General features: G+C 33.3%; 1 protein-coding gene across 2 annotated transcripts in view; it reads right to left on the bottom strand.

Moving 5' to 3' along the window:
• Nucleotides 1-226: 226 nt before the first annotated feature.
• Nucleotides 227-14896, bottom strand: part of LOC135196996 (caspase-1-like) — a 59461-nt gene continuing 44791 nt past the window's right edge. For both annotated transcript variants that reach the window (XM_064223882.1, XM_064223883.1), the window contains exons 3-8: nucleotides 13322-13463; nucleotides 9548-9668; nucleotides 7735-7913; nucleotides 6198-6333; nucleotides 5498-5650; nucleotides 227-5088 (exon numbers count right to left, since the gene is read on the bottom strand). In XM_064223882.1, coding sequence (XP_064079952.1) covers nucleotides 5003-5088; nucleotides 5498-5650; nucleotides 6198-6333; nucleotides 7735-7913; nucleotides 9548-9668; nucleotides 13322-13463 — 817 coding nt within the window. In that variant the 3' untranslated portion in view covers nucleotides 227-5002. The remainder of the gene's footprint in view (nucleotides 5089-5497; nucleotides 5651-6197; nucleotides 6334-7734; nucleotides 7914-9547; nucleotides 9669-13321; nucleotides 13464-14896) is intronic.

Raw genomic sequence — 14896 nt, 5'->3', positions numbered from 1 at the left:
ACCAGTTTTCTCCCCTACTTATAAAGTGCTCAAAGACAGGGGTTATTTCTTTTTGATCTATCAAAATTTAAAGTCATTACTCAGCTACACAGACTGGAATCATGAAAGTTTAAGGATTATAAGAATCAGATTTAATGCCTAAGAATAAGAATCTTAATGTTAGAATTGTAAATTTTTCCAAACGGTTCACTATAAATCAGTTTGGGATTGTATTTAAAAAAACTAGTTTTACATTATATATTTATTTCTGATAAGCTATATGACAATTATGTATAGTTAGTACACAACCACTGAAGTTCACCATATTGCATAAGACAATTTTATAATAATCACAAAATTTCTTTGGAAAGACCAATAACACCTAATGTGTCCCCGCAATACTGAAAGACAAAGCAGTATCCAGAGGTTCTACAGTGGTAGCCTTAGAGTGAATAAGAACTCTTATAGGCTAATCATTGTCTTTATACATCACAACTATGACATAGCAAATTATGCATATGACAGTCTACTGCTAGACAATTTTTGTATAACATACTCTACTACTGGCTAAATTTTCAGGAAAAATATCAAACTGAATTGTGATAGAATGCTGTTGGGAACTTCATCAATTGTAAATAGGGTTACTAGTATTTTGCAATGGATCACTGACAAAAATGGAAAATGCTTTTCAAGAACAAACTGCCATGTCAATTTCTAATTAAAATATTTGTTTATTAAAAATTCTAATTATGGCAATTGGAGACTACTGAGGATCACTCTGAATTATGGCAGAACAGAGAAGTACCTGCAGAAATGCATTTCATTCAATGCTGCCCAGCAGCAAAACAACCATTGTTAGAAAAAAATGAACAAATCCATGAATTGTATCACTTAAAATTTAAAAAAATGCAACTTTGAACCTAGAGATTCATTAAATGCATCTTGTCCTATGTACAGTGCACACATCAAATCAGAATTTGAGTTTAAATTTTATGAAAATTGGAGAGCTCAAGCTTGTTCCACCTATACAACACACGCGCTTTATTCTTTGCAATCACTGATAACTTGCATTGTAAAGAACTGCTTGTTTTTTTGTTGAGATAAATCTTTTGTCACATCACTACCAGGCCATGCAGTAAAATCACCCCCAATCAGAGTTGTTTAAAATTTGGGTCCTTTTCACATTTAGAGCAGGGACACCGATCCTTAACTTTCCATTTACAAGTATTTTTGAGAAAAGGAATTTGGTTACCATGACACAGCCCTTTCCTGACTTTACAAGGGTATAATAGTTACTCAAGTCTGGCAGATAAACTGACAGACCAACTTTCCAATGCGTTACCTACTCAAACAATGAAGCAAATAGTACACAGACAAAATTAAACAGAGTAAGAATTGCTCCATTCTGATTCCATTGATTCATATAGTATTTGCAAGGGACTTGAAGTTAACACCTTACTAAAAATAATAAAAATATTCTCAAAAGGTATAAATTTTACACAATACACATTGTCAGAAACAAGATCTTTGCACACAATAAAACACTGGATGGTCCAAATTACTGAGATCTTTTTTTCCATGGTAAACCATGGGCTATAATATCAGTGGAAAATTGATAAAAAAAAAAAATGCCTGAAAATAACTGACTAATAATAACCAAGATATGAAAAATGCTAAAACTATATCTAAATAGGAATCTTGCAACAACAGTTTTTATTTACAAAACAGGAAAGTAAGATAAATGCAAGCCAAGAGAGCATAATAAAACCTCAAAAAATAAATATATACTACATTCATACACCACAGTAATGACACAATACAGGAACTTCATGAATTTTGTGGATCAAGCAGTACCACTGGCAATGTCAGATATTAAGTATCAAGCAAGTATTACATTAAGAGTTCAGCTTACAATCCAGTCTAAACTTGAAGCAGTCTAAACTTGAAGATATATCAGACATTAATAATCCTATTCAAGTTCACTAAATCTGGAGTAAGCTGTCCAAAAATCCAATTTCAACTTTAAGGAGTAGGCCTCCTTAAGATATCCACTCCTTATGTTACATGAAAAATCTTTGCCTATAACATCAGATATACCTTCAAAACCTTATATGACACCCCCTTCCCATTTACACATGGCCCCATATGGCATCTTTTTAACTGTTAACATAAAAAGAGGTACTATGCTAAATTGTCCATGTAATCCTATTTGCTATTTATCAAGTTCAATGCATATTGGCAAGTAGTCAAGTTTTTCATCAAGAATAGTCATTGCAAATGTATCTGCACAAAATAAATGTACAAAAAAAGAAAAATTAATGCTTACATCCTATACAAATTATTTTAAAAATATACAATATACACTGTTAACTGTTGAGGTTTCTCATTCCGGCCTGAATTACAAACTAAGTATCCATTAGATAAAAATCTAAACAAATCGTTGAGCTTTTAATAATGAACCATGACATTGCATCCGAAAGACAGACTCTGTAGTATATACTACAACTGAATGTCATTTCTTTGAAAATAACACTTCCTTCACATCATAAATTATTCTCAGTCTAAATCACTCATGATGTGTTATCCAAACTGAAATCCATACTGTAAAGTCTATTTGGCAGTGTAACCTGATAATTGATACATTTATTAATTTCATTATAAGTATTCGCAAAGAAAAGTAAATTGGCACAAGTATAAATCTTTGTCTTTAATGCCAGTTAAATTATAAAATTACAAAAATAATACCACTCCAATCTTGAAGATTACAAGAAAATATACATAATTATGGCAAAACTTTCTGCGGCTAGTATTAATCATATGAATGTTACAAATATTTCTCAAATGGCAATCTTGTATTTCCATGCAGAACATTCATTTCCCAAGAAACTCATGACACTAAATCTATCCAAAGGTCAAAATGCTTACAGAAACATTTCACAAGTACCCACAGTAGCATGTTCTTTATTTAGATGACACCCGAGCAACTTTCTTGTCTTTTATTTTGATCAGTATTGCACAAATAATTAAATTGAGCAAAAGTTACTTTCCATTTTCATCTTGAATCAAATATTTTTAATACGTACTCCCCTACAGAAACTACACAATAAACAGAGGTATGTAATAGAAGCCAAGATGTATACATTTCCTGACATGCAATGCTTACATTTATATAAAGGTGGACAAACTTGACATATGCCTTCAGTTTGCTTCATAGCATAAGTATATCAATATTCCAGATTTCTAATTCTACTTTGTGGGTTCCAAAGCAACTGGAAACTGCCCACCTAAGTTACCTACATCAGCAGTTATTGCTAAATCACTTTTCACAATATTATGAGAAACCAACAGATTTCTATAGCAGTGAGAGTATGCAATAATCACAAAATGCAACCCAGAATGTATCTAATGAATTACACAAAAGATTCTTATAAACTACTGTGAGGATAACATCAATGTATAAATCTACTGCATGCCACCTAGTGTTTTCCTATGATAAAATACCTTGAAAAGGCAGTATGAAAGACAGCTTGAGGTGCTAATATCAAATGGTATCAAACAAGCCTTTGTGATTACAAATCTGAAAGACTATTTTGTTTATAAAAAATTAATTCTTAAAGAGAATCTGAAAGACCTTGTTTGCACGGCTAGTAAAACTGCGCATGAAAGACTGTTTTGTGCTAAAATTCTACTGATATTTCTATGGGCAGTTATCAATTAAGGCACCTCCACTAATTCTTGTACAGCATTCAAGACAGTGATTATGGTAACTGTAACTGATGGATGTTACAACTGATAATTTGCACACCCGTATAATCAAGAGTATGCTATTTGCCTTAATATAGTACACTGGTCAAGATTTTGAAAACATCTGTAGGCTTTTAAAGTTACCAAAATCAGATCTTTATAAAAAGTATAAATGGCACACTTACCTGTAAGATTATCTCAAAAGACAATAACCAATCATCTGGTAAAACTGACACATGTACAAACTGTATTTACTACATTATATGGCTTTTCTATGTGGCAAGGATAAAGCTGCAAGTCAAACAACTTTACGTCATCAAAATGCAGTACAGCAGCAGTCACGTCTTATATAAAAATAAATAAAAGCTTATAAGGACTTTTATATTAATTTGCTTCCCCCAAACTTTTAGTATTTTTGCCCAACAGTTGATCTAATATCAGTATGCAAAAATGCAAAGTACAACTATGATTGATAACTTTTGTGGTAGACGTTCTTGTGAAACATACCACAGAAGCACCTACCTACTGGTTAAATTGCACACATCTGTGATAACAAATCTTACTTTTCTACCAGTGACATCACTGACTGTAAAGTACTGTTACTCATCTATTTCGAGCAAACACAGCAAGTAAAGGAAAATAAACACTTTTACTTAATTATACAGAAAGACTAGTTGAGCACTTCGTTGTTACAGAGGAGAACCAATTTTTCATACAGTACATATTGGGAAACTGGGCTATCTAAAGAGGTCCATTTACCAGTACAGTTAAAAGATAAACTTAATTATCTTAAAAATTTCATCCCAAAAAATTAGCCATTTCATCAAGACATTTCATAAAAGACAATTATTAGGATTACTTGGCTTTGTATTCATCAAGAGTATTTTTTGCCAACCAATTCAATTCACTTGAAAGAAAATTTCCAATTTGGCACTAAACTACCTACAAAATTAGAAACCCTACTTCCACTTCTGCCTTGAGGCACAAAATCATTTCTATCCCTCATAGAGCAATTATTACTTTCAAGAGTTTCAGAATTTCGATTAAATTTCCAATATTTCTTCTCACGAGTATCTACCTTTTTTACCTTTGGGTACCTCTGCCTCCTTTGGCATGACTTGAATGGCAGCCAACAGCAAAACAAGTGCTTTTTCTGTTCTTGGTAATCATCACTGCCATGGATAACTTCATCACTGTGTCTTTCTACCTCTACTTCTACTTGTTCATGAGTGGCAACTGATGCTTCTGCTTCCCCACCACTGTGTTTACTCGCACAAAGTCAATACTTTGATGTCAAGTAGACCTTGCGCATCAGAGTTGAGACAATGCTAGCAACTTGTTTTTTTCCATGCATGTGTTGCTGAGCTGAAACAGATGAACAATATTTTTCTTCATTACTTGTTACATGTAAAATGTTGTTGTTACATTTCAACCAAACAAATATGTCAAACCAGCTAAAATGGAGTTGACCCAAGGGCTAAGTTATATAATGATATCCACCTGACTTAAAAATTTTAGATAAACTAATTATCACAAATAAATTCTGTCTTGAAGATTAATGCAATCATAATTAACTAGATTAATGTAACCATAATTAACTAATGTAGTACTTCTAAAAACTATGTAACTTTATATTATAGAGGGAAAATGCTTGTAACAGAATAGTGCTGCCACCAATGTCAATAATGGGATAGAATTATACCCATTTGAACTTCTCTGGCCCAATGGGAATCAAAATAATCCCGATTTAGGAAGAACATAATGCAAAACTCACATGGACAGTTAGACTCAAAATGAATGATCATGTAGCGGTTTACATCTGTCATCATGGACAACAAATCATCGTGTTTGGACTGTGTGCTCAGGACATGCACCAATGACTGTATGAACCAAGAACCATTGGTTGTATTGCGCCATGAGAAGTGACCTGAAATTTCACAGAGAATATTGAGGATCTTATTTGTTACTGGATTTTTTTTTTTATATAATTCCCAAGTTGTGGCACATGAAATAATCACAAATTTGTTTTAAATTCTGCAAACATAAAATATTTAGACTTATGTTGCTTAAAATTGAAATTCTCTGCATTTTTGTCGGTAAATTATGAAAAGACACAAATGAACAAGTTACATAACTAAGAGCATAAAATAAAAGAAAAAACTAATCATCTCTTAAACCTTACAGTTGCCCTACTGGCACTCAAATCCAAAACTACTGTCTACAGGTGTAAAACCATTGATGCCAGAAGCACATGAGTTATCTTTGTTGTATGACAATTTAGTACTAAGCTTACTATTGTTAAAAAATCTGGAAAAAAAAAAAAACTGGCAGTTTTAAAACCAAAAATCAATATGAGTATTAGGGCTAAAACATCCTTAAAAAATAAAATACCTAAATTCAATGTCACTTTTAAAAAGCAGCTGATCCATTACAAAATTCATATTAACAAGAGCATGAATAAAAGCTGTTCTCACCAGGCACAGTAGACCAGCATATCAGAAAATCAGCTGTGTTCGGGATCTTATAGGACAGCGCACCCGAGTCTGTCTCATCTTTTGGGCCAGTATTTATAAGTGTAGTGCCAGGATCCAATCCCTCTCCACGGCATGCCTGACAATATGAGTAAACATCCAGTGAATCTTTAAGATACATGAAAGTGCATCTTCCTAGGTCTTTCATGCATCGATGACAACACTTCCAAGGTATAAAACAAAACTTTTTCTTCATAATAATATGAATAAAAGCATCACTAATACCAGGTAAATTAATTTCTGTCTTGGTGACATAGCAAGAAAAATAACTAAAAATCATACTAAACTCTTGGAAAAGTATAGTAATGAATCAAATGACTTCCTAGTCAAATCTTCCTCATCCTCAACACTATCCCCATGCTGAGGGGTCAGTAGAAATGATGCTTCAACTATTTCTATTGAAAGCACTTTCGGCACTAAACTCTCCTCTACTTTCTCCTTCACTTTGGCACTCCATCTCGACCTTCTATCTGTAAGAAGTCTTACCCAGGCCCTCTTCATTCATCCTTACCATATGCTCATACCACTTAACTTTCAACTCCTTTATCATATCAGTAATCTTGACCACCATGGAATTTCTCCAAATTTCTTAATTTTCCCAAATGTCATCTCCATCCCTAATTTTTTCCCCTCCAGCTTCTGTTACTCATTCTTTATTAATATCCACTTTTCTCATCACTGGTTTGATTCCACTACAACAGATCTTTACTTTCAGTTTAAATAGAATTCTTTTGCCACACACTACTCCTGCTCCCTCCCTCCATTTCCTGGTACCTGTTTTTATCCTACATTCTATAATTTTTATAAAAGCTAAGCTTCTCATATCTTATGCAAATAACCTATTCCCAACCTGCTTGCGGGAGCCATACCAACCTATTCAAGACTCCTTCCGCTCTCTTACACTTCTTTGCAATTATTCTTCAGTGTCTGTGCCATATCACCAGATCATCTGTACATAAGAATTACCTCAGAATTCCATTCCTAAACACTTCACTCAATACATCCATAATTAATACAAAGAGAAATGGGGAAAGTACCGATTCTTGGTTTCACCCAACTTCAAACATTTCTGTGTTGTCAGACTTACTGCTGCTGCCCTTTGTTCTTTTATGCTATACATAATTTTAACCAACCAACCAACTTTTGTGGCACTTTACTCTGTCTTAAGCACCAAAACACTATCATATGCTTCACTCTATAATGAAACCATACTGCTGTTCACAATCTTTACAACTGGTTGCAATCTATCATCCCATATTCTTTCCAAAACTTTCAACAAATGTTCTGTTAATTTGATTCCTCCTTAAATATAACACTCCATATCTCCCTTCAGTTTAAACACATTTACCACCAGATTCTCATCCCAGTTATCTGACACTACTTCTCTTCCCAGATTGCCTTTAACAGCTTCAAAAGACAGCTATAACTCAGCCCAGTCAAGTAAAGGCAGATAACTAGACCCTTTCATGCTCAAACTTACCTGAATGAAAAACAGTTTTGGCTTTCCTGCTAGTGATTTGCACTGATCTGCATTGAAACAATCAAACAAAAATTCTGCCTTGAAACTTCCGTTACGTCCATATAGTACCTCCTGCTCCCCATGAGACATGAACACAATCACTAAGGAATCACAATCCTTGTGATCAATTCCAAATGCCACTGTCAGGATAAATAAGATGGAACTGTAAATTGTATACTTGTATAAAACCTATATACAAAATTGCATAAAACATATACAGTGAACCCCATTATTCGCAGAAAATTTGGTTATTCGCTGTATTTTTCTATTAGAAATATTCAAAAATTCCTCTTTTTTTTTATCAATTTCATCATAAAATGCACTTTTTATGATATAATTTTATAACCAGTATACATATGTAAACATTTTTACTGGGTTTTTCTTGAGTTTTAACTAACAAAATAGGCTGTTTTAAGCTTTTCTATAAGGGTTTCAACTATTTGCAGGGGTCTGGTTCACATCCCTGCAAATACTGGGGGAACACTGTATAATTTTGAAAACAATGAGAATATCTATAGCTCTGTAATATTTAAACACTTGGCTGATGATTCACATAAACAGGATTAGCAAAGTATCTTCCTTTATGAAGTCCTATGCATTCATTAAAAAGGTGGCTACCAGAAATTGCATCTTATTTACATAAGATCTAATAGTAATATTAAAAGCAGTAAAAATTGCAGCTTTCATTACTTGGGATCCATCTCTATTAAAAACAAATATTTACAGCATAATACAAGAATTTTCACCAACACAATTATTTATAATTTTCAGAAATATCTTGAATACTTCTACTCAATTATCCTCAAACATTACTATGTCACTCTTTAATCTCTGTTTAGATTCAATGAGACACAAACTAATACCAAAAAGAGGAAGTTTGCTTTAGGAAAATTGCACAGGAACAAAGAATTAACCTGCAATGGCAGACAATTCATCATGAAAAAGTCTGTCTGTAATTAACCATTTACTTTTGTGACCAAATAATGGCAGTTAATGCTAGTAGATTAGGCATTGCTAAAATTTACATCCTTAATTTGTCTCCATTTGAAAATTACAAATACATTCTTAAAAGCTAAAGTTTTCCCAATGAATATTTTTAACTTCATGCAAGATACTGAATGAACTTCATACTTTTAGTAGATCAGACCAAAATTCCCTAAGTTTATCCATAAAATGACATTTTTTATAAAATACAATTTTATGAATACTTACCCAGTAATTACTTTGCTAAGAGTTTCTACCTGACAGTAGCTTACATTGTCAAATTTGTGTTAGCAATTCTTTTGTTTGTAAAAGTGACTAGACATGCCCACTTATGTAATAGGAAAGAGGAACAACTATACTAACAGCCCAACTTGTTTATGCTTAAATGTCTATGAGCTAAGAGGAGGGTGGACTCCATCCGTAATTACTGGGCAAATATAAAATTTTGTTGTCATAATTACTGGGTAAGTATATCTAAAATTATTTTACCAAAAAAATGTCATTTTTATGTAAGTAACTTGTCCAGTAATTACTTAGCCGATTCCATATTAAAGGAGGTGGGGAAAATGGACTTGGCTACTAACAACACCCTCAATTATAATGGAATTGAATAAAATAGCTGGCAATGAAACAATGCTTGTTGCTCCTTACCTGTTGAGGGAGCTGTGCAGTAAGTACTGCCTCTGACACATCAGAAAAGAACTCTAGGTCGGGGCTAAGTTGCCACTGAGTAGAAACTCTTACCTAAGTAATAACTGGCTAAGTTACTTTCATAAAAATATGAACTTACTGTCCTGTATGACTTCCTTGATGCGCTCAACAGTCTGGTTGTCATACACTGCCACTTGGTATCCAAGGTTTGTAAAAAGCTGTTTAGCTTGATCACGATCTCTGTCTGTACCATTCCGCTCCTGGAAATCAAATTTTGAAACTTAAAACAGTTGAACAAGTACACCATTATTTGTTAAGTCAATAGATTATGCTAAAGCTTTAGATTCCTTGAAGAAATAATGATTTAAGCACTGAAATATCTAACTTCCACCCATGCAATGTCAAATGGCTCAAGCTATGAATACTATTTGAAATTTTCTGTAGAATATGGCACAGATGCAATAGCCCAACCCTGTTTACTCTCAGAAACTTACAAAATAAAACCACCGAAGAGTTAGAAAGCTTTCAAAACCATACATACAGGATTACCTTCTTATTCTTTCCTGACATTGGATTAATCCTTGCATACAATATCCAGAAGTATAAAAAGCTATCAAGATTCTTTTTTAAGTTATAGACAGAGGTAGATGTACTACTGTAATAGTAAAACTGTAAAGAAAACCTTAAAGAATTTAAAATGGTATCTGGGTCTCACTCCCCAGGATAGGAGAAACTGCTAAGGGGAACTTATGCAAAAAAATTAAACAAACTTATTGGAAAAGAACTGTACTACTTAATATTCTTCACTCAATGAAGATGATACTTTTAAGAAAAACTGAAACAGCTTAGCCACATGTTACCAAAAAATGAAGCATTTGAATGATTACTTTGAACACCAAGGTCTACACTCTCCTGCTCCTTGAGATAAACTGAAGCATAATCCAGTTATGTAGTGGACATTCAAAGCAAGTTAACTAAAGAAAGATATTTGTATTCTCATGGATGACTGATGTAACCATGGTTAGTTATATATATTTTTGGTCCAATAGTAAAATATTAGTGGAAAAATAAGCCTTACAATTTGATAGAACAGATACGTGACGATACGATATGTGGAGAGCAGTGGTAAATCAAAGAAGCACATTACCTTTAAACCATCTTGATAAGAGAAATAAGGAAGGAACACTAAATATACAAGAACAGTACAGAACTGATGGCTATACAAAGAACAAGAACAAGCTAGAGAAACAACTGCATATAGTACCAAACATGGTTATAACTCCTCTGGACACTGGCACATTTCTTGTTAAAATGCATCTGCTGGCAGTGTCAATCACATACTACCTTGAATGTAGAAATGCCATAATTCTACAAGTTCTTATTAGTCAAAACTTCAAACAAGACTTCGAAAAAGAAACTGAATACAAAAATGTAAACACAATGAGAAAACAAGAAATACAAATATTCTTCTAATAACTAAATAATAAAAACTGGAGTGCCGATGTAAACACTATCCACTCCAATACAGTACTACTAAGCACTAAGTTTCCACACATACTAATCATACACAGGACATAATATAGGCAGTGCTATAGGGTCTTTGTGTCACAAATTTCAGCCTTTTATTTAAAATGAACTCCCCCTGATCTCTTCCCACCTGGTTCTAAATACCTGCTCCAATGTTCACCCTTTCATTAAACAAGAGCTTCAGAGATTGAAAACCTCTGCCAAAGCTAGGCAATTCACCACTCAAAATGTTCCTTTCCACAAATGTTACATTTCTGCCTTTCCCAAAACCTAGTTACTTATTGCCAATTATGATGATAAGCCTTTGGTAGCACTATACAAATCCTGCTGCTAACAAACAAGAAAAAACTTCCTTGGCAATTTGATAACAATTCTTTGAGCCAACTCAACTAGTCTACAAATGCAACTCACATGTCAGGGTAAATCATACACAATATGGCAGAGATTTACAATTTTAAACACATAAAATCCTAAAAGTTTAATATAAACATCATCATGAGTCAGCCATGTTACTTAGCACTACTGGGCAGTCATACAAGAAAAAAATGGAACTTAGACATGCAATGAATTCTCAAAAGACAGTAGAGTGAAAGCAGAAAATATTACTTAAATACAACTACAGTGTTATTTTTCAGCTGAGTGGTAATGCAAATAAAACAAGTGATATAAAACTGAAAGAATTGAAGGTTTTGTAGTGCAAAACTGAGTTTCTTATATGGCTTTCATAATTGTGAATGAAGTAAATCATGTTCATAGCATATGCTATACTAGATTATATAAGGAATATTATGTTTATAAATGTGAGAGGTGTGATGAATTAGAAAAGTTAGCTTATCCTATTGCCAGTAATTACTTTTATAGAGATCGCACAAGAATCAGGCTGACCATCGGAGCAAAGACAAAAACTGGTTACAAGAATGTTAAGAATGTTTACCAACAATTTAGCAAAACTTCACAGCTGACTGAATGTTGGAAGTTAATGTTACAAAAATAGAATACACTTCAGGTATTACCACAAGATCTGTATAAATGATTGTGTTCCCCTTCTATCTGACCAAAGCTTAGTGTACGGAACAGTACAATTCGAAACAATGGAGACAGCACTGTACTCAAATCATCCTCCCCATAATTTCATCTTTTTAATTGTATAAGTTCAAGAACCCTTGACAAATTTGTATCCAATGATAAAATGCATCCACAGTAAAAATGCATGAGCCAATTATAAAACAATACAAAAACAATGAAGAATATCACAATGATTCAGTCAGTGATGTATGCTTTCCCATCATTCTTTTCTACATTTTATCAGGCTTGTGAACAGCAGGTCACCTATATGTCACATTCTCATATGCTGTTGGAAATGCAATTGCCAGCTATACCACTTGAAAATTCTTCAGAAAAGAATTACATTAAAATACAAATTATTATTAATAGGTGTTAGTTTTTCCAGACCTCTGAGTCTCAAGTAGACTCTTCTCGGGCTGGTTCTCAGGGATCAATCCTGAGAAAGAAAAAAAAGACTTTATTTGAGAAACCCGTCTTATTTAAAAAATTTATGATTTTATTAATTGAAAAATCCCTGCTTTCCGCAAGAATATTTTTCATTTCCGAACTCCGCAGATAAATAGATCTTTGCTGGGTCCAATTTGGGCACTCAACAAGCAAATGCTGTACTGTCATGGGTGTTTGACATCTGTTACATTTCACTGGGTCAGCATGTGGTGTTGACATCAAGTGACCATGTGAGAATCTTGTGTGTCCTATACGTAGCCTTGCTAGGATCACCTCTTTTGCTCTTTCCTCCTGTGAGGATGTCCTCCATGCATAGACTTCAGTTTTTATATTTTTAAGTTTATTTGTTGTTGGCACCGAGGCCCATTCTTCTTTCCAATCCTGGTAAATTAATGTTTTAACTGATTTTACCCAGTCTGACACTGGGGCATATGAAATTGTTGGAGGGATAGTGCAGGCTAATTTGGCAGCAGAGTCTGCATATTCAAAACACTCAATATAAATACGTAACTACAAAATACTTGAGAGTAATCATTTATTTAAATAATATATAGTACAGTATTCACAATCCACATTTATCAACATAAAACCTGTCAGCAATCTTTCATCATTATCATTCTTACTACTGTATTCATGGCAAGCATATATTCTAACATACTGCACCAAGGGTCCATGAACTTCCTTAGCGTGTTTCCAAAAAATTAAATGCCCAAATGAAAATAATAAAAAAGGAAGGGACAGATCAAAGAATGAGAAAGGATCAACATACATCCACAGGAATTTTCAGGGGAGTGTAGTATATAAATTTCATGCCTCTACACTCCAAGCACACACAATTACAGGCTCTCAATGTACTGATATTTCTAAAACCTACCCCTAGACCTGTGTGACTGTCAAAGATACGATGATTAAAGATGAGACAGTGTCCACGAGAAGGATGGTTCATGTTGTAACGTAGAGCATCCCTGTCAACTGGCATTCTTGCATAAGCTGATCCAAGCCCATTGCTTCCCGAGCTTTGAGGGTTAAGAGTTAATACTGTTAGTGAATGCCAACTTTACAAGTTACAGTATTAAAAATTGTATAAATTTAGGAAGTTCGAGATAATTTATGGTCAGATCTACAAAGTACATAGTGCTCAGCATATACAGTAAAGTAACTTGCACTTGAAACAGTAGGTTTGTAATGTTTACTAGGATATGTAACTAAAATATGTACAGACAAGTTACATAAATACATGAAAAACTAATATGAATAGAGTATACACATGAAAGCATGTCTGTATAATACAGTACCAGAGGAAATATGTATATTAAAGCTGTTTAAAAACAATATCATAAAATATTTGCCCTATCTCAGCCTCTACATTTTTTCTAAAACTTTTATATATTCAAAAAAATTAAACAATATAAAGCCATGTAAAGTTCAAAAGGAAGTTGCCTAATACTAATGTACTGTAAAATATAAATGTTTAATGTTACAAATTTACAGAAACAATACTTCACATCTAATTGCAAAAGTAAACTCAAGGTTTCAAGACTATAGTTTTTAATAATGACAAGATTATGAAACTCAAAATATATTTAATATTTAGTACCTGTATGCATCCTCACCAAGTTAATTCTCAAATGTTTACAGTAATGTATGGAACATGAGTAGCAGTCTTGTTACAAAATCATGCAACCTTTTTTGGCTACTACCAGTTACTGTATTACTAATTAAAGGTCACTATTCTAAGTTTGTTAGAACATTGAGACTATAAACTATGACAAACAAACAAAATTATCTGCAATATTCTTTGACACTCACATTATATTCAATGCACAGTAAACATATTCAAGCTCTAAAACTCATGCCACATAAATCAGATAACCCAAAAGAATATTCTAGGGACAGTTCCTACACAAGGCTGGCATTATGGTACTGTACGGTAAGGTACAGTTCAAGTATGGAAAAAATGGGCGAATTCTGTACCGTACCTTACCTTAGGCATGGATGTATCACTTAAAAATTACTGCTAATGCATATTTGATACATACTGCCTTTATGAATATTGAGAACATTTTTTCCGGTTATCAATTACATGGTAACGTTAAGCAATGCTTTCAAGTTCCATTGATGGTTAGACTATTCTATACTATGTTTTTCTTAATATGATCCTTACAAGAGGAGGTCAAGGTTTGAATATTATTATTATTATGCAAAGAATCATGATACTGGGAAACATTTTGCTAAATTACACCTGTTAACATTGAAATTTTACTAAAGAAGAGATTTTAGTGATGTAGATTGAGTTAGCTTATATAACGATAAAGGTACGGAATTATGGTACGTTATCTTTACCGTACTGTACAGTACGGAAAAATTATTGAGGGTTCAGTACAAAATTACGGTATGGTATTTTAACCAGGTACGAAGTAATGAAAAACATTCTGTACCATAACCTACT

Source organism: Macrobrachium nipponense, chromosome 18, assembly GCF_015104395.2.
Source record: "Macrobrachium nipponense isolate FS-2020 chromosome 18, ASM1510439v2, whole genome shotgun sequence".
NCBI lineage: Eukaryota > Metazoa > Arthropoda > Malacostraca > Decapoda > Palaemonidae > Macrobrachium > Macrobrachium nipponense.
This window is presented reverse-complemented; position numbering and strand designations above follow the sequence as displayed.